General features: G+C 47.3%; 1 protein-coding gene across 1 annotated transcript in view; it reads left to right on the top strand.

Moving 5' to 3' along the window:
• The window catches only part of ASB18 (ankyrin repeat and SOCS box containing 18), a 59,820-nt gene that overhangs the window by 27,202 nt on the left and 11,266 nt on the right, over positions 1-21,352 (top strand). The window contains exon 5 of the mRNA XM_046018073.1: positions 16,002-16,506. Coding sequence (XP_045874029.1) covers positions 16,002-16,506 — 505 coding nt within the window. The remainder of the gene's footprint in view (positions 1-16,001; positions 16,507-21,352) is intronic.

Below are 21,352 nucleotides of genomic sequence, written 5' to 3'. Positions count from 1 at the left end.
GCAGGCAGAGAAAGGGTGGGGGGAAGCAGGCTCCCCGCTGTGCAGAGAGCCCAATGAGGGCTTGATCCCAGGACCCTGAGATCATGACCTGAGCTTCAACCCACTGAGCCACCCAAGTGCCCCAAGCTCTCCATTTCTTTAGTTCTTTAATTTCTCTCTACTGTTTCTTAGTTTTCAGCATATGGAGCTGCCACATTTTTGTCAGATTTCTCCTTAAATATTTTTTTATTTTTTGGTGCTTCATAAATGGTATTTTTTAATTTAAATTTTTATCATACATAGCTATCATATAAAATAATAATTTATTTTTTGCATATTGATCTTGTATCTTGCAACCTTGCTAACCTCACTAATTGTTCTTGTAACTTGTTGGAAATTCCATAAGATTTCTATGTGAGCAGCTATGTGATCTTTGAATGAACAGAGTTTTATTTCTTTTTCTGTTGATGCATTTTCTTCCTTTTTCTGGTTTTATCGCATTGTCTAAAACCTCCAGTGCAATGATGGATAGAAGTGGTAAAGAGCAGAAAATTTTTCTTATTCCTGATCTTAGAAGAAAGCATTAAGTCTTTCCCCATTAAGTATGATATTAGATGTGGGATTTTGTAGATGAACTTTTTCAGATGACAGAGTTCCCTTCTATTCCTAGCTTCCTGAGCATTTTTATTATGAATAGATATTGGATTTTTTAAATGCCTTTTCCGCACATTTAGAGATGATTATATGGTGTGTTTTTTCAGTCTGTTAATAGGATGATTCACAGTGATTGTTTTCCAAATGTTAAACCAACCTTGCCTTCTTGAGATAAACTACACTCAATCATGAGTGTTATCCTTTTTCTTGGGTTTGATTAAATGGAAAAAAAAAAACTTAATCTGTGTCTATGTTCATGAAAGATATTTGTCCGTAATTTTCTTTTCTGGTAATCTCTTTATCTGGTTTTGGTGTCAGAGTGATGCTGGCCTCAAAAATGAGTTGAAAATTGTCTCTTCCTTATCTTTTTTCTTGAAAAGCTGGTATAAAATTGTTACTTCTTTCTTAAATGTTTAGCAGAATTCATCAGTGAAGCTACCTGGGCCTGTGAAGCTACCTGGGCCTGGAGTTTTCTTTGTAAGTTTTCTTTTTAACTATAAATTCAATTTCTTTAATAGCTACACTGTTACTCAAAATATTTCTTTCCTTTTGAGTGAGCTTTGATAGCTTGTATCTTTCACGAAATTTAGCACTTTCATCAACATTGCTGAATTTATTGGCATAAGTTGTTCCTTATTATCCTCTTAATCTATAGAATCTATAGTAATATCATCACTCTCATTAATGATATTGGAATTCATTATATTGTTTCTTTTATTTTCTACCCTGATCAGTCTTGCTTTTGATTTCATTGGTTCGTTGGTTGGTTTTACTGTTTTCTATTTCACTAACTTCTCCTATGGTCTTTACTACCCTCCATTCTTTAACTATCTTGAATTTCTTTTTTTTAAGATTTTTATTTATTTACTTGACAGACAGAGATCACAAGTAGGCAGAGAGGCAGGCAGAGAGAGGAGGAAGCAGGCTCCCTGATAAGCAGAGAGCCCGATGCGGGGCTCGATCCCAGGACCCTAGTACCATGACCTGAGCCGAAAGCAGAGGCTTTAATCCACTGAGCCACCCAGGCACCCCTAATTATCTTGAATTTCATTTGCTCTCCTTTTTCTAATTTCTGAAAATAGAAACTAATGTCATTGGTATGACAATTTTTTAAAATTTTCTAATATAGGCTTTTGGTGCTGTACATGTCCCCATATGTATTACTTTAGCTAAATCCCACAAATTTTAATGCCATATTTTCACTTTCAATTAGTCTTAAATGCTTTCTAATTTCTCTTTTTTTCTTTGAATCATAATTATTTAGAAGTGTGTTGTTTAGTTTTCAAATATTTGGGTATTTTCCAGATATCTATAGTATTGATTTCTAATTTAATTCCATGTGATTAAAGGACTTACTTTGTATCACTTTGTACTTTTAAATTTGAGTCTTTTTTATTATCCAAAATATATTTGGTCTTAGCAAATATTCCATGTACACCAGAAAGGAATTTGTATTCCGCAGTTTGGGGGGAAGTATTCTATAAATGTCAACTGAGTCAAGTTGCCTAATAGTGTTAAGTCTTCCATATCTTTACTGATATTCTGCTCACTTTATTTTACAAGATATGGAAAAAGAGGTGTTGAAATCTCTGACTACAATCATGGATTTGTCTATTTCTCTCTACAGTTCTATCAGCTTTTGCTTCAAATCTTTTGAAACTTCGTTATTAGGTTCATGGATATTTAGCAGTTATGTCCTCTTAAAGAAATGACCTTGATCATTATGGAACGATACCCTTGTTTTTTAGATTTTATTTAAATTCAAGTTAGTTAACATATAGTGTATTATTGGGTTCAGGGATAATATGTAGTGATTCATCAGTTGCATATGGCACGTAATATTCTTTGCTCTAAAATCTACTTAGTCTTGGGGTGCCTGGGTGGCTCAGTGGGTTAAGCATCCAACTTTGCTCAGTTCTGATCTCAGGACTGTGAAATCAAGCCCCATGTCAGGTTCTACCCTTGGTGTGGACTTTGCTTGAGATTCTCTCTCCTTCTCCCTTTGTCCCTCCCCACCCTGTGCTCTCTCACTTTCTCTCTCTCTCAAATAAATAACCTTTTAAAAATACAATAAACTAAAAAATAAAGTCTACTTAGTTTCATATTAAAATATCTAGTTTGATGTTAATATAGATTGCTTCTGAACAGTGTTTTCATTAGTATATCTTTTAACATCTGCATTAGTTCTCTACTGCTCCATAACAGATCACCACAGGGGCACCTGGGTGGTTCAGATATTTAAGCCCCCAACTCTTGATTTCAGCTCAGGTCTTAATCTCAGGGTCATGAGGTCCAGCCCCATTTGGGCTTGGATCCTAATTTAAAAAATAAAAGTCACAACAAACTTAGAGACTTAAAACAACACACACTTATTACCTCAAAATTTTCTATGGGTGAAAAGTTTGGGAATAGCTGAGCTGGGTTCTGTACTTCAGAGTCACTCACAAGACTCCAGTCAAGATGTCATCAAGGCCTAGGGTCTCATCTGGAGAATCAATTGGAAAAGAATCTGCTACCGAACTCATAAGGTCATCAACCGAATTCAGTTCCTCAGGGACTGTGGAATGAAGGCCTCAGGGGTCTTTTTAAAGCTTTATTTATTTATTTATTTTAGATAATGCTTGGAGTGGGGGATAGAGGGAGAGAGAGAAAGAAATTTAAGCAGATTCCACATTGAGCAAGGAGCCTAACACCAGGCTCCATCTCCCAATCCCCATCACAACCTGAGAAGAAACCCAAAGTCCAGTGCTTAACTGACAGTACCCCCCAGGTGCCCCTGAAGGTCTCAGTTTCTTGCTGAGAGTTGATTGGAGGCCAACCTCAGTTTGTGTCTTTATTTTTAAAGTGGATTTCTTGTAGGCAGCTTATAGTTGGATCTTTCTTTAAATCTGGTCTGATAGTCTCTGCCTTTTAATTAGATGCTTAAATCATTTACATCTAATGTGATTTTGACATGGCTAGGTTCAAATCAAACATCTTGCTATTTTTTTCTATCCATTCTTTGTTCCCTTTATCTTCTTTCTTTCTACCTTCTTCCGTATTTTTTTAAAAGATTTTATTTATTTATTTGACAGAGAGAGATCACAGGTAGGCAGAGAGGCAGGCAGAGAGAGTGAGAGGGAAGCAGGCTCCCTGCCGAGCAGAGAGCCTGATGCGGGACTCGATCTCAGGACCCTGAGATCATGACCTGAGCCGAAGGCAGCGGCTTAAACCACTGAGCCACCCAGGTGCCCCCTTCTTCCGTATTAATTGAGGATTTGGAGGGTGGGGGCACCTGAGTGGCTCAGTGAGTTAAGCATCTGTCTTTGTCTCAGGTCATCATCCTGGGGTCCTGGGTTCGAGTCCCACATTGGACTCTCTCCTTAGTGGGGAGTCTGCTTCTCCCTCTGCCTTCTGTCTCTCTTTCCTGCTCATGCTCTCTTTCTCTCTCTCAAATAAATAAATAAAATCTTTTTTTTTTAAAGGTGAGGATTTTTTGTGATTCCAATTTATCTCCTGTTTTAGCTTATCCTGTACAGCATTTTGTTGTGTTATTTTAGTAGTTGCTTTGGTTTATAGGATACATCTTTGCTTTATCAGTCTGCTCTCAAGTAATACCATACTACTTTACATATAGCACAAGAGAATACTTCCATTTCTCTCCTCCTAGCCTTTGTGCTATTAGTATCACACATTTTACTTCTACATACAACTCCCACAATAAGTAGTTAAAGTTTTTGTTTGACTAGTCGGTAATTTTTAAACATATTGAAATAATAAGAAAAAAGTGTTTATGCTTACCCAGGGAGTTCCTGTTTCCAGTTTCTTTCATCCTTTTGTATAGATCAAAGATTTCATCTAGTATCATTTTCTTTCTGCCTGAAGGACTTTTTAAAAATATTTTATTGAGTGAAAATATGCTGGTGATGAATCTTTTCAGTGTCTGTGTGTTTGAAAACATCTTTATTTCACCTGAGTGCTTGAAAGATACTTTCTTAGGTAGAGAATTCTGAGTTGGCAGAGTTTTTTTTCCTTCAGTATTTTAGAGAGCTCCATTATCTTTAAACTTGCATTTTTCAATGAGAAATCTGTCTTCTTTATCTGTGTTCTTCTGTAATAATGTCCTTTTTCCTAGCTTAAATCTTTTCTCCTTATCACTGATTTAAGCAATTTGATAATAATATGTTTTGATGTTCATGTTTCTTATCCTTTAGATTCAGTGAGTTTCTTGGATCTATGGGCTTATACTTTTCATGAAATTTGGAAAAATTTTGTCAATTATTTCTTCACATTTTTTCTGTACAATCCCCTCCTCTCTTTCAGGGACTCCAATTTCAGGTATGTGACACCATTTGAGGTTGCACAGCTTACCCATGCTTTGTTCACTTTTTTCTTCTATACTTATCTTTTGTTCTAAAATACCTGATCTACCATTATTCCCATCCAGTGTATTTTTCATCTCAGTCATGGTTTTCAACTTTAGAAGTCCAATGTTAGGTTTCTTTTATTATCTTCTCCCACATTTACTTAATATGATCTGTCCTTCCTCTAGCTTCTCAAATATATGGAAACCATTGTAGTAACTGTTTTACCTATCTACTAAGTCTATCACCTAGGTCAGTTTTAATTAACTGAGGTTTTTTCTCCTTTCTTTCCTTTCTTTTTTTTTTTTTTTTTCCTTTTATTTCACTGGGTGCTGGACATTTTTGTATCCCTATCAATATTCTTGATCTCTGCTCTGGAATGTAAAGTTACTTGGAAATAGTTTATAACATTTTGGGGTCTTGATCAGAGCAGTATTTAGTCTAAGGTTAATTTTTCCCCACTACTGAGACAACACCCTTCTTAGTACTCCAATCCATGCCCCATTATTTATGAGATTTTACGCTCTGGTTGTTGAGAACAGGCACTATTCCTGAACCCATACATGCTATGGGCACAATTTCCTCTAACCCTTTCCGGGGGCGGGGTGGGTGCTATTTCCCCAGTCATGAGCAGTTCCCTCACACACATACACTAACCAGTAATCGAACGCATATTCAAGGGGACCCTCTGCAAAGTTTTTTCTCTGTGAAGACACCCCTGCACAGTACTTTGCCTTGCAAATGCCACCTGCCTTGGCCTCCCCAGACTCCTAGATCCCTCTCCTCAATTCAGAGAGTCGCCTGCGCTCTGTCTAGGATCTCTTCACGGAGCCCCCGTCTGGGAGCCCAGAGGTCCTTTGAGACCTCAAGCAGTTCAGTGTTTGCCAATCGTGTTGGTAAGTTCAAACCTTGTGATCCATTTCTGTCCTCAGTTGTAGGCATTCTCCACTTTCTAGTTCAGCTTTAGGGGAAGCTGGGTGAGAGGCATTTGGAAATTCTCTGTGCTACCTTTGCAACTCTTCTGTAAATCTAAAATAGTTTTAAACTAAAAAGAGTTTTTAAAACCAAGTTGGTTTCACACCCTAGGCGCCAACCTCCCATTTTACAATATCAGAAAAATACTGCTCTTTACTAAGAAAGGAGATAGCAACACCTACTCAGAGTACAAATTATTGTGAATCCCTTCAACAGCTCTTCCAATAAGCCAACAAGCTCACATTTGGATATCATAAAGAGCTGAGATGTACGCAGACCACCAGAGCTATACACTGTGTGACAGAAACTAATTTCCTGGTTTGAGCTGGTTTTTTAGGAATCATACAGGTCCAGAACATGGTATAATAAGGACTTTTTAAAATGCTTTTGAATTAATGGGGAGCTTTTAAAATCTCCTTCCTTTTGTCTTCATTTCTCCTCCTTTTCTTCTTCTCATTTGTCTTCTGCCTCTATGTGTCTCTCAATGTGAATCTTTCCCCCTGGCGCTTTCATTTGACAGTCTTGACTTATTTAAATCCTGGTTAGTGGGGGAAAGTTTGAGATAAGTGATGAATATCCCAGAAGTTCAGGCTGAACTATGCAACAGCTGACTTAGAATCCCTTCAATATCCATGATTATAATGGGAAATGCTGGTGGATTCCATTGAACACCTCTACAATAACATAGCCAACTACCTTGAAGGATAAAAAGGTAATAGATGTCAGAAAGGGCTTGGGGTTTCGACCACAGCTTTTCAGCTCTAAAGAGTTCCCCTAAAGTTAGACTCCGAGGAGGTCTGTCTTCAGGTAGTATAAACATATTATCACTTTGACAAGAAAGAGCTACTTTCTCCAGAATCTTTTATACATAGTAGATTTTAGGTCATCCTTAATTTTTTTACCTTACAGTAGAGAGGGGGTCGTTGACCTACATACAGAGCCATTTCATTTTCTTACTCTTGATGACAATGGTCTCCACACCTAGGGACCCACTTCTGCTCCAACCCCTTTTAGTCAGCAATTCACCATGGGTGCAAGACTTTAAAACCTTTGAGTCTCTGAGTTCCTGGGATTAAAAAAGAAAAATTATCTGTGCTTCCTTCCAACCAGCAAGCTTCAGAATTCAGAATTCAACACACAAAAAGGGATATCGAAGCTTTAATCTAGGAGCCTTTTGAAGAGATTTTCCCAAAAAGAAAAGTTCCAGTAAAGTTACTCTCTTCACGTTAGTAGCCTGCATGTCAGCCTCGCCCTATTTATTATCAGGCTCTTCTCCTTGACCCTTTTTAAAATTCTGAAATAATTAAAATGAGAAAAGAATTAGTAGAGTCCTGATTCTTTTTTTCATTTAAAGTTATCTGGACTTAAATAGAAGTGAGGAGGACTCGCTTCCTTCACGAACATACTAGTAAAATGCATGCATGTTAACTTTTTTTGTCCCAGCTGGATTAATTTGACTTAATAAAATATAATTCATAAGCCAGAGTTAGACCTGTGAAAGCAGCTAATTACCTTAAAAATCACTGAAGATAATCACTGGACAATGCTTTTCTGGTTCAGAACAGGCAGGCTGAAATCCGAGCAGAGAGAAAGAGGGTATTAGGTTTCCTGAGGCAAGAAAGGCACTCTCTGGTCAGGTTCAAGCATGGATAACTGTTCAAAGTAGCCACACCAACCCCAAAGTCTCCACCGAATAGCAGAAGAGTTACCTGCCTAAGGAGCCAGGTTTTCGGGCACTGATACATAATCCAGAAAACTGTCCACACTTTCCACACCCTAAATGAGTGAGTGATTTTTTGAGGGGAGAAAACATGGCCTGATCCAACAGGTGTTTGAGGCATCGGAAGGGTATTAAAGAGCAAGGTGTCAGGGAGGGGCTGCCCCCATCAGGTGATTTGATTATTTAGAACTTCAAACATTCCTGAGCACTTGCAAGGGTCTTAATTCCCACAGTCCTCCAGCAGACCTGCAAGGCATGGTTATCCCCAGTCTGCAGATCAGGAAACTGAGGCTCTTCAAGGACCTATGTTTTGCTAGTAAGGTGGCACACGGTGGAAATTGCCAAAAGCCAAGTGTTGTAAGATAGGCCAATGTTGAAAGATCACCTCTCCCTTGTTCACCTAAGTTCTTTTCAAAAAACTCTGCATCTAGTCACCACCTTTCAGACATGAACTATCCCAGGTTTACGCCCCTTCCCACCAACCCTGGATGGCCTCTCGGGCAGATTTGTCAGCCTTCTGGTCACTTGCCAAGTCCTATCTGAACATCTATAACTCATTGTCAGGAAGGAAAAGAGGTAATGCAGGCCAAATCAAACCTTTACCCTCGGGGCACAAGCCTTGATCAGACACTTCCAGAAAGTTATATGAATGGCCAATAAGCAAATGAAAAGGTGCTCAACATCATTAGCCATCTGGGAAATGCAAATTGAGGCCACGAGGAAAAATTCACTGTTTCACACCCATTAGAATGGCTAAGATCAAAAACACTGAGAAATACTGAACATCAGGAAAATTTCAGAACAACCAGAACTCATGTACACTGTTGTTGGGAGTGTGTAATAATATAATCACTTCCAAAAATATTCACCATTTATATACATTAAATATAAATTAGATATTAAGTACCCACCTGCCAGCAATTCTACTTCTAGATATTTCCCCAAGAGAAATCAGAAAATATGCCCTCAAGAAGATTTACACAAAGATGTTTATAGCAGGGCGTTGGTTAGGCATCTGCCTTCAGCTCAGGTCATGATCCCAAGGTCCTGGGATCGAGTCCTGCATTGGGCTCCCTGCTCCGTGGGGAGCCTGGTTTCCCCTCTCCCTCTTCTACTCCCCCTGCTCATGCTCACTCTTGCTCTCTCTCTCAAATAAATAAATTAAATATTTAAAAAATAAATGTTCATAGCAGCCTTATTCATAATAGCCAAAAAAAAAAAAAAAACAGAAAAACCCAAATGTCCATCACTCTCAACAGAAGAAGGAATTTGAAAAGTGTGGCATATCCATACAATTAAATATAACTCTGAAATAAAAATGGATGTTACTCATGCATGCAACAATAGGGATGAATGTCGCGGACGTTACGCTGAGCAAAAGACGTCAGACACCAAAAAGGAGAAAATTCTAGAAAAGACAAAACTAAATCATGAGAGAAATCAGAAGAGTGGCTGTCTATGGGAGTGATGACCGACACGTAACAAACACAAGGGAACTTCTTGGATGATAGAAACATTCGAAGTCTTGATTGGAATGTTACTTACACAAGTGTATTCCTTTGTCAAAATTTATACAATGGTAGTCTTAAGACCAGTGCATTCCTCTGTCTGCAGAGTTTCCCTCACCTTAAAAATCCATACATACATGCATTCAAGCACGCATTACATACATAAAACTTTTCTCTCATCCAATTCAAAGCCCCCCAACCTTATCCCTACACCTGCTTTAAAAGGGAGTCAAGTCTTGCTTTCTTCTTTTGTTCATTCTTCATTTTGCTCATCATTCTGATGATTCTGGGTCTTCCTCTTCATCCAGTGTATTGGGATGAGAGAAGGGTTGTCTATTTCTTGTTGAGGAAGGGACACTAGTGAAGCTTCTAGAAAGTCAGGTACTACTTTAGGGGCAAGCAAAGCAGAATTCTCAGTTTGTCCCTTAAATCATTTCCCAGTTCGCCAAAATGCAGGGTTTCACTTGCAATCTGGGGAGACTCTGCTCAAAATATCATCACCAGTCACAACCATCAATCACTTCAGAAAAAATGTAAGTTATGGCCATTGCTCTGAGAGAAACCATAAGGATGGAAATGGCCGGCCGATTTCTCTCTCAATCTTCCCCCTACCCTGACGGATTTGTCCATGCACATCAGCCATTTCAATTGTAAACACGTATGCTTATTTAGTCTCACAGCTTAGCATCCCTGAAGAAAGAGAAAGAGAAGAAACCACAGAACAGAAAGGGGTGGGTGGCAGATCCCCAAAGGAGAGCCTCAGCAGAAGGTCCAGGGAAATAAAGTGGAACTGCTCCTCCATCAAAGTCTTAGGGCAGTGACTTCCCCGTCCTTCATTTGGAGCCAGCTGGGGAGTCTATCCACAGGAGGGAAACTTCTTGCAATGGCTTCATTAGAAAACACGGCTGTGTTTTCCTCTCAGTCACTCCCCCATGTCCTCTGCCTCCCATAGGCTGGCACTTGCCCAGGGCTCAGACGGTGGCTTCCAGCCCCCACCCAGGGACCCAGCCTTGGGGATCCAGCCACCTTGCCCCAGGGACCCGTCCCCAGCCCATCACCGGGCATGTCAGCTCTGAAAAGGAAACATAGTAGCAACAATGATCCAACAAGACTGGTTCATAACACTCACTGTGCACATCAAACAGTGTGAAACCCCTTCTGCCTGTCAGGGGGACTGGACAACAGTCATGAAAGGAGAATGCGGAAGGGCTGTCAGGCTTGTCCAAGGACCCTGGCGACCTCCGGCCATAGGAAACACTGCTCAGGAGACAGATGATTAACATGCGACCATAGGAGCTGTGTCTGTTTCCCCGAGAGAAAGATTAAGTGAGGTTTCTGGATCTTGAGTTTCACTTGATTTTGAACAGTTCCTTCTCCCTGTTCATTACATTGCTCTCTCAGTACCGGTTTTTGGTGGTTGCAGGGTCATGCTATTATCCAGGGAGAGCTGGGGCTCCCTTCCCAAGCACGATGTCCTGGCTGTGGGCTCACTGTCATCTCCCACATAACCCTTGAGATCCTTACCCAAACCTCGAAAACTGAGTCCAGCTGGGAAGAATGAGATCTTGCGTGCAGAGTTGCTGGCACGACTGGGTGAGAAGCAGGCTGCTGTCACCTGCCCCGTAGCACCAAGTCCCCAAGGTCGGTGACCTCCCCTGCTTTGTCCTGACTTCTGGGTCCTGCCGTGAGTCTTTCCAGAAATTTTTGTGACATGCTTAGACAAGACACACTTCTCCCTGCTTTGAGGGCGGTACTGAACACAGCACAGACGGTTCCCCACTTACTGAATGAATGAGCGAATGCACGAACCACTGGCAGAAAAGTCCAGAAATAACTTATGGAAAATGCCTTGCACTCCTGGCTCGGAGTAACAGACGATACCAGTGGGAAGAGGCAGTGGGTGACATGACTGAGAGCTTTGGAGCCAGAGGAGGAAGTCCTTGGCTGTATGGCCTTATGCAAGTCACTGGTCTTTGAAGCCTCAATTTTCCCGCCCGCAAATTCTGCCCACTGTGTAGATTTGTTGCAAAACCACAGACAACATTTTTTAAAAATAAATTTAAAAATCAAGTACTGGGGACCTCTCAGCTCAGGTCCAGAGGCTGTGAAATCCCACTGTTGAGGACTTTGTGGAAACCAAGTAATGAGGAGGCGGGAGGATGAAAGAAAGAAAGCCTTGAGCAGGCACTGTCTCACGGGATGCAGGGAGGCTTGGCAGGTGGTGTCAGGGGAGTGAGGAAAGAGCAGAAAAGCGCGGGGTGAAGGAATGGTGTGGGCTTCCGCCCCTGGGAGGGAACCAGGCAGGGCCTCAGGAAGATGCTGGAAGGTAGAAGGAAGGTAGATCCCCATGTGTGGGATGTGGGCTCAGAGCCCTACTTCCCCACTTAGAAATAAGTTAAAATGACACTGATTCAATAGCCCTTGATGGGCTCATCTCTATTAACTCTTGCTTTTTGGCTCCAGTAACTTTTTCTGTGTACTCTGAACCTCGGGCCCTTATAACAGCCTGTCACCACGATCATTATTAAGGCTGGCGAAGAGGGATGGGGGTTGTTAGTGTTCACCCCAGCTGCTTTGGATCAGAGGCTGTTCAGACGCACAGTGCCTCCTTAATCCCTGTAAGACAGAGACAAGTCATTCTGACGTGCTTACATGGAAATGTAGCCTTGGTCCCTGACAGTGACCGTTGGACACTGGCCCCAGGCCTTCCTGACTTGCCTGCCTATCAGGATAGCAGGAAACCTACTCACAAAACCTGCCTCTGAGGAAAGGACTCGGCCAAAGCTGAGTTGCCCACACAGTTGTGCAAAAGCTTGGGTGGGGCGTTCCTCCCTGGGCTATCTCATCTTCCGCTGGAGAACTTGACACCTACAAGGACAGGTCTAGGAGGTCCCCAAGACAGTTATCACTTACCACTCTGCTTATCACCACCCCTGCCCGCCTTCAGGCTCACTTTCTTGGGGGTACTGCCATACATACTTTCTATGAAGCGCAGCTTGGACCTGGACAGAGCCACGGAAACTTTGAGTTCATTCTGGGAACCTGGAAAGCTCAGCTGACATTCTTAGAATCCAGGAACTGTTGCAACAGCCGGTAGGGGACGGGTCTGTCATTATCAGCCTCTCTTGCCCCCTTCTCAAACTGTAACTCTGATTCATTATGGAAATTTTGAAAATATAGGCAAGCAAAAAGGAAATCAGAACACCCCTCACCCCATCAGCCACAGGGAAACACACATCAGCCTACTTCCAGGCTTGCTTGCTATCGATGGCCTATACATCTCCGCTTTAAAAAAAGAAAAGCAAGAAAGAAAACAAAACACAAGCCTGTTCAGTGCTGTTTTGTACCTAATCTTTTTTTTTTTTTTAAGATTTTATTTATTTATTTGACAGAGAGAGATCACAAGTAGGCAGAGAGACAGGCAGAGAGAGAGGAGGAAGCAGGCTCCCTGCAGAGCAGAGAGCCCGATGCGGGGCTCGATCCCAGGACCCTGAGATCATGACCTGAGCCGAAGGCAGCGGCCCAATCCACTGAGCCACCCAGGCGCCCCTGTACCTAATCTTTTCAAATAACCACTGCAAATAGCTTTCCGTGTCATTAAACAGGCTCCCACACCTTCATTTTTGATGACTGCCCAGGGTGTGCCGGCTAGATCTGCCTCAGTCCATTGTTTGTGTTGTTTCTCTCGTGCCTGTGGTCTGCAAGTTACATCATTACCTGCTCGAAGGAAGTGCCAAGGTTTAGCCAATTAGAAGCTCTTCATTAACAACGAGAAAGGGCACTCGCAGCCCTCCGGAGGGTGGGCCGGTGCCCTCGTTCTTCTGAAGGGTATCCTTGTTGCAAATAGCAAGCTGGCCCTCCGCCAGTGAAGCCCTGGATGGCGGTGGGGGGTGGGGGAGAGGCCTGGCTGTATTTCCCGGCAGACCTCTTTGGAGAAGCTAGGCTGCTTTAAAAAAAAAAAAAATAGTAAAAGAAAATGTTTTGTGATTGTTTGTGAGCACACACAGGCTCAGCGACAAAATGAGACAGAACCCTTGATTTCTCACCTCCTGCTGCACTGTTCAAAATGTTCAAAATGCCTCCCAGAGAGGCAAGGAGGAAGCAAATGTGAAACACTGATTGTGAAATTTGCATCCTCTCTTAGCTGGTTATTGTCCCAAAGGACATTTCACATCAAACTGTACTTGTTTGTAAAGATTTTTTTCCCCCAAGACAAACCACTTCTCCAGATACTGCTGTCAGGAGGCTAGAGAACTAGAGAGACAGAATTAAAAATTACTGAGGGACCCGGGGTAGAGACATGAATGAGACGGAAGGACAGAAGCCACTTCCAGCCTGGAAACCCTCGATGGGGGATCTCGTGGGGAGCCCCAGCCAGGTACGTAGCAGGAAAAAGAGCCGCCACAGAAAGGAGAGCTGAAAGACGGTCATTAAGCAGATGCATTGTTGCGATGTGTTGAATTTCAGGGAATACCCACGGCAGGCTAGCTCTGCCGTGGGCACAGAGGCGCAGACACCAATAAAACCCCATTTCTACACTCAGGGAGCCACCCGTCTTAAGAGAGGAGTCAGACGTGCTAATGCACGTTTGAAACGTGGTGTGATAAATGCAGTTCCCCGGGCACTTCATGTATGTGGTATATGATGACAACACAGGAGTAACCCTCTGCCGGTGGCACTGGGAAGGCATCGCAGATGAAGAGGAGGGGAAGTGAGGAATGTGTGCACCACCCCCATGAAGGAGCCGCATGCCGAAGGCAGGAGGGCACGACACAGCAGGTGTGTTCTAAGAACCGCACCTGGCCAGGCAGGGCTGAGACACAGGCTGGAGCTCCAGGAATTAAAGCCACAAGGCCAGTGGGAGCTGGGTCAGACGGCGTCCTGTGTCTGAGGGGGAAATGAGCATGGGTTCCGTGCAGCGGGCAGGAGGAGCCCTCGGGGTTTCAGCTGGCACATGGTTGAGTCACACTGGAGAGGCTCTTTCTGGGAGTATGGAACTTGTTCGATTAGAGCAGGGGGCAGAGTAGGAGTCCGCGGCTAAAGGTCAGGCTAGAAATGATGTGGGCCTCCACACAGGGCGGTGACAGTGGGAGCAGAAGGAGGAAGCGTTTCCGGTGATGATGAACGAGTAGGAGTCCACGGGGCCAAGTGACCAGTTGAAATGCAGGGCACCCGGGTGACAAGGAAAAGGCAAAGAGCCAGTAACTTACAGAACAAGATAGGGAGGCAGAAGAGGGTTAAATTGGGGGCAGATGATGGAGAGGGGACTCCCTTCCCCAGGCACATGCGGAAAGGACAGAACAATCGTTGTAGAAACAGATCCCAGTGGCAGTCAGGATGGACTCGTGGGCAGAAAGCAGGATGGGTGGCCGCTCCTGAGAGAGCCAGAGCTCAGAATAAAGCAGGACCAGAGGGCGGGCGGAGAGGACACAAGAAACAGAGAGGGAACAGAGGCTCACGAGCCACATTTGGCGTGGGGGGGTGGTCACGTCCCCTCAGTTCCAGGGGCTGGGATGCTGAGAAGAGTGACCACAGTGCCACCCAGGAAGGAAGGAGGCCAGGAAGGGCTGAGAGATGAGGGGCCTACAACCCAAGTCTGAGCAGGGCGGAGATGAGAAGGGGACTCATAGGCATGGACGAGCTAGAGAGGCCGAAAGCTCCATGGGCAAGGCAAACACATTCACGGCTTGTCCAGACGGTGACCCAGGAGCGCGGGTCAGCAGTGGGGCTGGTGTTTTGGAGTGCCCACAGAGGACAAGGGCCAGCCCCGTGGTGGAGGGGCTGTGCGACTGGCCTCCTGCTTTCAGCCGAGAGTTTCCCACCGGGAAACTCGGACCCACCGGGGTCCGAGGCCCAAGGCCCAACATGACCCTGACCCAGTCAGCAGTGGGTCATCTGCCCTTAGGTAGGTGTGTGGCGTTCCCCCAGGTTCCAAGAGGTTCTGAGGAAGCCGCTGTCCCGAGAGGCACTGGTGTTTGAGGAAGAGGACACTTTGGGATCAGCTGGTGGACTGGGAGGCAGCAGAGGACTGCCACCTCTGAGGGAGACCACAGTGTCCTATAGGAATCTAGGACACCCCCACCCCCGGAGACCACTGGGGTCTGAACCCAGATGGGCCCAGCCAAGATTCACAGTCTCCAAGGAAAGTCCAGTTGAAACAAAGGGATCCCCCCCAGTTAGGGACGGCTATGTGCTCTACTCCTTCTTCCAACCCTGTCTGAGGACCCCTCAGGACCAATCCGTGTCAGTGCCTTGAAGGATGCATAGAGTCCCTCTGTGGGAGCAAGGCAAGCTTTGCCTCACACCACCACCAAAGACGGACAGTTTACAGCAGAGCTGAGAAAGAGCCTGACGGTCTAAAGGACCCTCGTTAGAACCAGGACTCCCAGGCCCTCTGTGACTGGCAGCTATGACAAAGAGCCCAGGTAATCAGTACTTCCAGCACTGCCATCTGAACCACATTACCTTTCCAAGCAGCACCAAGCAGTTACAAATTCCTCATAAGGTCCTACTCTGCACATGGCGTCTTCGGAAACCTTCCAGCTACCTCCACCACTTGTAAGCCCCAGGGTCGGCCAGACTCTCACTTCCTCCCCGCAGCTCCGTCTGACCTCCCAGAGCCTGGGTAGGGAAATGCTGAGCTCAGAGCCGCCCCTGCTTTCCACGGAGCCAACCTGCCCAAGCGGTAGAGGAGTGGAGGGGTGGAGGGGTGGCAGCGGCGATCAGGGAGCATGGGCCGCGGGGGTGGGGGTCCGCCGGCTGGGGCCCTAGAGGGGGTCGCGCGCCCCGGCCTCGCGGTGACCCGCCTTGGCCTCCCCACAGGTGCGCGCAAGCGCTGCTGGAGCACGGCGCCTCGGTGCACTGCGCGGGCGGCGCGGGCGGGGACACGCCGCTGCACGTGGCGGCGCAGCGCGGCCTGGACGAGCACGCATGCCTCTACCTGGGCCGCGGCGCGCGCGTGGACACGAGGAACGGGAGCGGCGAGACGCCCTTGAGCGCGGCGTGCGGCGCAGCGCGGCGGCCCGACGAGCACGCGCGCCGCCTGCGCCTGTGCGCGCTCCTGCTGCGGCGCGGGGCGGCGGCGGACACGCGTGACGAGGACGAGCGCAGCCCGCTGCACAAGGCCTGCGGCCACGCGTGCCCGGGACTGGCGCGCCTCCTGCTGCGACACGGCGCTGACGCGGGCGCGCTCGACTACGGCGGGGCCTCGCCGTTGGCCCGCGCGCTGCAGACGGCAGCCTGCGCTCCTGAGCCCGGCCCGCAGCGCACGGTGCAGGCGCTGCTCAACCACGGCTCCCCAGCCGTGTGGCCCGACGCCTTCCCCAAGGTAAGAGGGCCCCGGGGACGGCCTGCAGCTGGGGGCTCGCTGCGCCTGCGAACATGTCCGGATTGCAGCTTCTGATTGCCCAGGTGCGGGAGGTGGGGGAATGCAGCTCTCCCTGGTTCCCCAGTGAGGCGGGGGTTGCTGAACTTGGGGCCACACTTCGAAGGGCAGGTGTCCCTAGGCCAGTCCATAGAAAACTCAGTTACCTGGGCGCCTGGCTGGCTCCTTGGGTGGAGCCTGCAACTCTTAATCCCCGGGTTGTGAGTTCAAGCGTCACGTTGGGTGCAGAGCCAACTTAAATATAATTGTTTTTAAATAAACTGGAGACGCAGGACACTTAGTTGGACGGCGCCCTCATGGCTCAAAATGTTTTGGCAGCTTATCTAATCCGTAAACAATGAAAGTCCATCCAGTGTTTGATAGTAAACGAAATACCCAATCTGGCTACCTACCTTAGTAATGACTTGAGTGAAAGCACTTGACACGTCCGCAAATATCTGACATTCAGTCCACACCACACTCCTGCAAAATATGCCAGGCACGTGACCCAGGCCCATGAGGTTCTCCCACCTGGGTTTCAGCCTGGTGAAATGCCCCGTTCAGGGTTAGGGCTGTATTGGGGTCTCAGCCCCAAGTTGCAGACTTGACTCTGAAGCAGCCTGTCACTTTTTCCACGTATCGGATCTACCCTGAAATGACAAAGATAAAGGGTAAGGATTGCCCGTTAGAGAAAGCACTTAGAAGATGGAAAATATTTCCAAAAGCTAGAAGATGGGAAATATTTCCAAAAGGAAGGTCCCCCAAATATTGGTTGGAATAAGGGTTTGTCCTCCTAAAAAGTCTCCATTGAAAGGAAGTCATTCCGTTAGGTATAAATTGAGAGTATTTGACTTAAAAATTAAGACTCACTGATCATATGCAGGAGACACACTTTGGCTGGGTATGTTTTGAACAAATAGCTGAAAACCTTCTACTTTAAAAGGACAGCACTCTAGATGGTCTGAAATAGTGAAATCCACACATCTCTCTCAAATGCCAACTTTGCCTTGTAGATGCATTCAGAGTAACGCTTGTGTCTATTAAAACATAGGTGAATGGGGGGGGGGTCCACCCACACAACTCCCTCGCTGTGTCCTTACCTCACCAGCACTGTGACAAGGTTCTTCCCCTACCTCTCACAGTATCTTTGAATTGTTCTCCATGGCACTCCACTAATGTAGAATTTCAATATGGCAGGCTCTTGAAAGGGAGCACCAGCATTTCCATATTCTGTATCATTACCTTTCATAGTCATCATTAACATTGCAATGTGTCCCCGTATTAACGATCTTAGTTCATCAGCCGATGCAATGGGAACAGGACATCCCTGCTGCCCCTCCGGCTCACACCATGTTTGCATGAAACCAAGAAGCTCACTTCACCCTTCCTGGCATGAAACTGCATAAAGAAGGAACGAGAAACAAACAGAACAAAATAAATGTCCTTACGCATAGGCCAAAAGTGACAAATATTTGGGGCAAGTTCTTTAAAAGAGAAAAAAGTCAATATAGTTCAATACTGATGAGTCGTAATCCGTTGTTAGCCTGGGAGTCATGTGATCTGAGTGATCTCTGTAGGTTTCCGAGTCCTGGGCGCAGCCTCACGGACATCATCCCTGGGGAACAGGACCTCCAGCACCTGAACTCTGTCTTCCGAGCTCTAAGAATTACCCTACCTTCACTTCGAGATGCAGGAGAAGGCACAATGTCTCCCACCTGGGCCCCCAAGGGCCCACTCCTGGGATTCCCCCCTGCTTCGCCAGCCACACCAGACTAGAGCATGGCCACTGGGGGGGGTGGCGTGGGGGGCAAGCTGCAGGCAGGTTTGAACTCAGAGGCCATTATACAGCATCGACCAAGACGCCATGAGAAGCGCTTGGCTCCTAAAGTGACAAGGGATCTCTCAGCCATTTCACACCACCTGGGAAGGGATTGGAGCTTTCTTGAGAAAGCTTAACCCTTGGAGGTGTTCACAAAAAAGCATTGCCACCTTGTCTCCCCCACCCCGCAGTGAGCACAGTGCCGCACAGCAATTCCTCCCCCGGTGTTTGTTGAATGAAGGAAGTGAACTCCAGCAACTCCAGGGCCAGTGTGGGGGTTAGATCTTTGGAAAGGGGGATGTGACTTCTTTGCACCGTGATCCCCCACACCTCTAGCGGGCACCCCATGGAGGAGTGCCGATGGGGTGCACAGCCATCAGCCCCTGGCGCTCAGGTCTGGAGCGGGTTTCAAAGGGGAAGGCACTGACTGCCACACTGGGAATCCTGTAGACAGACGCAGGTGGCCGCATTTGTTCTAGCCTTGCCCAGGACAAACACGGCGAACTCTGGAAATCAGGCAGCAGCCCGTCCCTCCCCCCAGGCCCCTGCAAGTGGTCCACCAGGGAAGGGGTCTAATCACCACGCAGGGCATCAAAGGGACAGACCCGACTGCTCAGCAGACTCGTGGAGTGCGCAGCAAACACTGAACCGAGCCACAAAGACGCTCTGCCGGCAAGACTCAGCGCCGTGGCGGGGCGTACACAGAGGCACCGGGGAATGTCACAGAGCACGCCGTCCGTGGGCAACAGCCGTGCTTTAAATAGATGTAAAGAGACACCCACGGAGCTCAGAATTACTGAGGCAAAGGTTTCACAGCGAGCTTATGACATAAATCACAGCTCCCCCATGCCCAGACAAAGGCACCGTCGCCGCGGCAGGCGGACTCGGAGCATCCATCGGAGCCGTGCGCAGTGCTCTGCCCCGAAAATCAAAGTGGTGTCACAGCTTGGGAAGCAAGCATGTTGACAGTGCCAGGCCTTTCTGCCCGGCTGCCCGCTAGTTAACACCGGAGTCAGACTTTGGGGCGTGAGGGCAGGCGCAAGCGCGGGGGCAGGCTGCTGCCGGGTTTGAATCCTGGAAGCTGTCCGCATTGGCGGGGCCGGCCTGAAGGAGAGCAGGCGGGAGGGTGCGGTGACACACACCTGCGGATCCAAATTTGTTTTGCAACTGTCACTAGTGGTCAGATGCTTGGTTTGGAATGTGGGTTTTGCTCACATCTCTTGCCCCTTGTGCCCCTGGGCTGGGCTGTCTAAATCATCCAGACTCGGCCCAGGAGTGCCGACTGTGCAGGGACAGACCGCAGCAGCAATGAGCCATCTCCACCAAGCCGCACACACAGACTGTTTCCCCCCGGCACTTGCTTACTCGTTCAGCAGACGTTTCTCAGAACGCCTGTGCTCAGTGCTGGGGATCGTGTTGGACGGCAGCTCGCGTGTGTCCCACCCTAGGGGAGCTGCCAGTCACCTGAGTGGAGGACAGCCTTGACTCAGACCACCACGTGCTCAGTGTGAAGTTGCCATGGTCGGAGAGCTTGCTCAAACAAGGCCCTGCGTGGCTCGGAAGTGCCAAATGGGGGCCTGAGCTGCTGACGCAGAGAGCGGGGTGAGAGGCTCCCCTGGGCATGTGTAGAGTGAACCCAGACCTGAAGGCTGAAGACTCAGCTGCGTGAAGAAAGGAAGGGCCATTCCCGGCAGCATAGGCAAGAGTCCTGGGGCAGAAAGAGCACTGTAGTAGGGGCAGTTGAAAGATGACCCAGGAGCTAGAGGAAAGCGGTAAGAGGGGGCGAGAAGCAGGGGTTTCAGGGATTAAGAGATTTAGCCTTTGTCTTAAGAGCAGTGGGAATGTATTCCATCATTTGAAGCAGAAGTGACAATCAAACGAGCACGGGGTTGGTTTTTCTGCAGAGGCATAGAGAACATGCGGGGGGCAGGGGGTGGGTGGGAAAGCATGCGCTGCTGTGGCAATCCAGGTGAGGCCTGCAGATCACTTCCGCAAGGGGAAACGAAGGTTGGCGGTGAGGATGACAGATTCTAGAAACATCTGCAGAGCTCTGGTCTTGCCTCACCTTCCCAGCACTGACCATGCTGGAAGGATGGGCCCCAAGATTTTGCATTTGCGTTTTACCTAAGTGCAGAACAAGATGAAGTGACTTCACGGTTCTCCAATCTCCCAAGCTTTTCAGGGGGGAGAATCCCGGGGTGGTAGTAGTCACAAACCAGACTCCATTTCCCTGTCTCCAACAAGCGAGTGGCGTATGCGCCCCTCCCCCTGGGAGGAGGGAGGTGAGCTCCCGTAAATGGCACACCTCTGTTTCTCTTGCTCTTGTTTTATTTCTCCATCTGCATATAGAGCAAGGCGCCTGTGTGGTTTTTTCCCCTTAATTTTCTTTCTGCCGCCTCATTAGCCGAGGAGAGTGCGCGTGGACCCTAATGACACCAGGATGTCAGAGGAGTGTAACTGCCGCGTCTCCGCAGACAGCACGGAGGCGGCGGAGATCTTTAAACTGTGTTGGCATAAAAATAATGGAAGCAGCCAGCTGCCTGGCAAACGTGAGGGGGCACAGTGCCGGGGGATGGGGGAGGGCCAGGGAGCCCCAGAGAGGTGGAACTGAGGAGAGACAGGAAATGAATTCCTAGAGACAGGCAATAAGACTTGGTCACAGTCTGTGACCCAGGGAGGAGGGGCCCCAGGGAGGGGGCGCGTCTGCTGAGGGAGGGCAACTCTTGGGGAGGGAGGGGGGCAGTGGGGGGGGGGGGCTTTCCTGTCACGTGCAGTCCCTGGGGACCATTTAACAGTTTGCAGAGACAAGGGAGAGGGCCAAGAGCAGGGCCAGTGGCCCGGTGAGGGTATAGAGGGGAGGTCCGAAGAGGCAGGAATGGCTTGGGAGACTAGATCTGGAGGGATCCAGTGTGAACCGCTCCTCATGGTGTGGTTTCCTCCCAGTGCAGAAGGGAGACAATTGAAATCAGAGACCGCCACGCTCCAGAAAAT

The sequence above is a fragment of the Meles meles genome, chromosome 9 (assembly GCF_922984935.1).
Source record: "Meles meles chromosome 9, mMelMel3.1 paternal haplotype, whole genome shotgun sequence".
NCBI lineage: Eukaryota > Metazoa > Chordata > Mammalia > Carnivora > Mustelidae > Meles > Meles meles.
The sequence above is the reverse complement of the archived record's forward strand: the minus strand, read 5'-3'. Positions and strand labels throughout refer to the sequence as shown.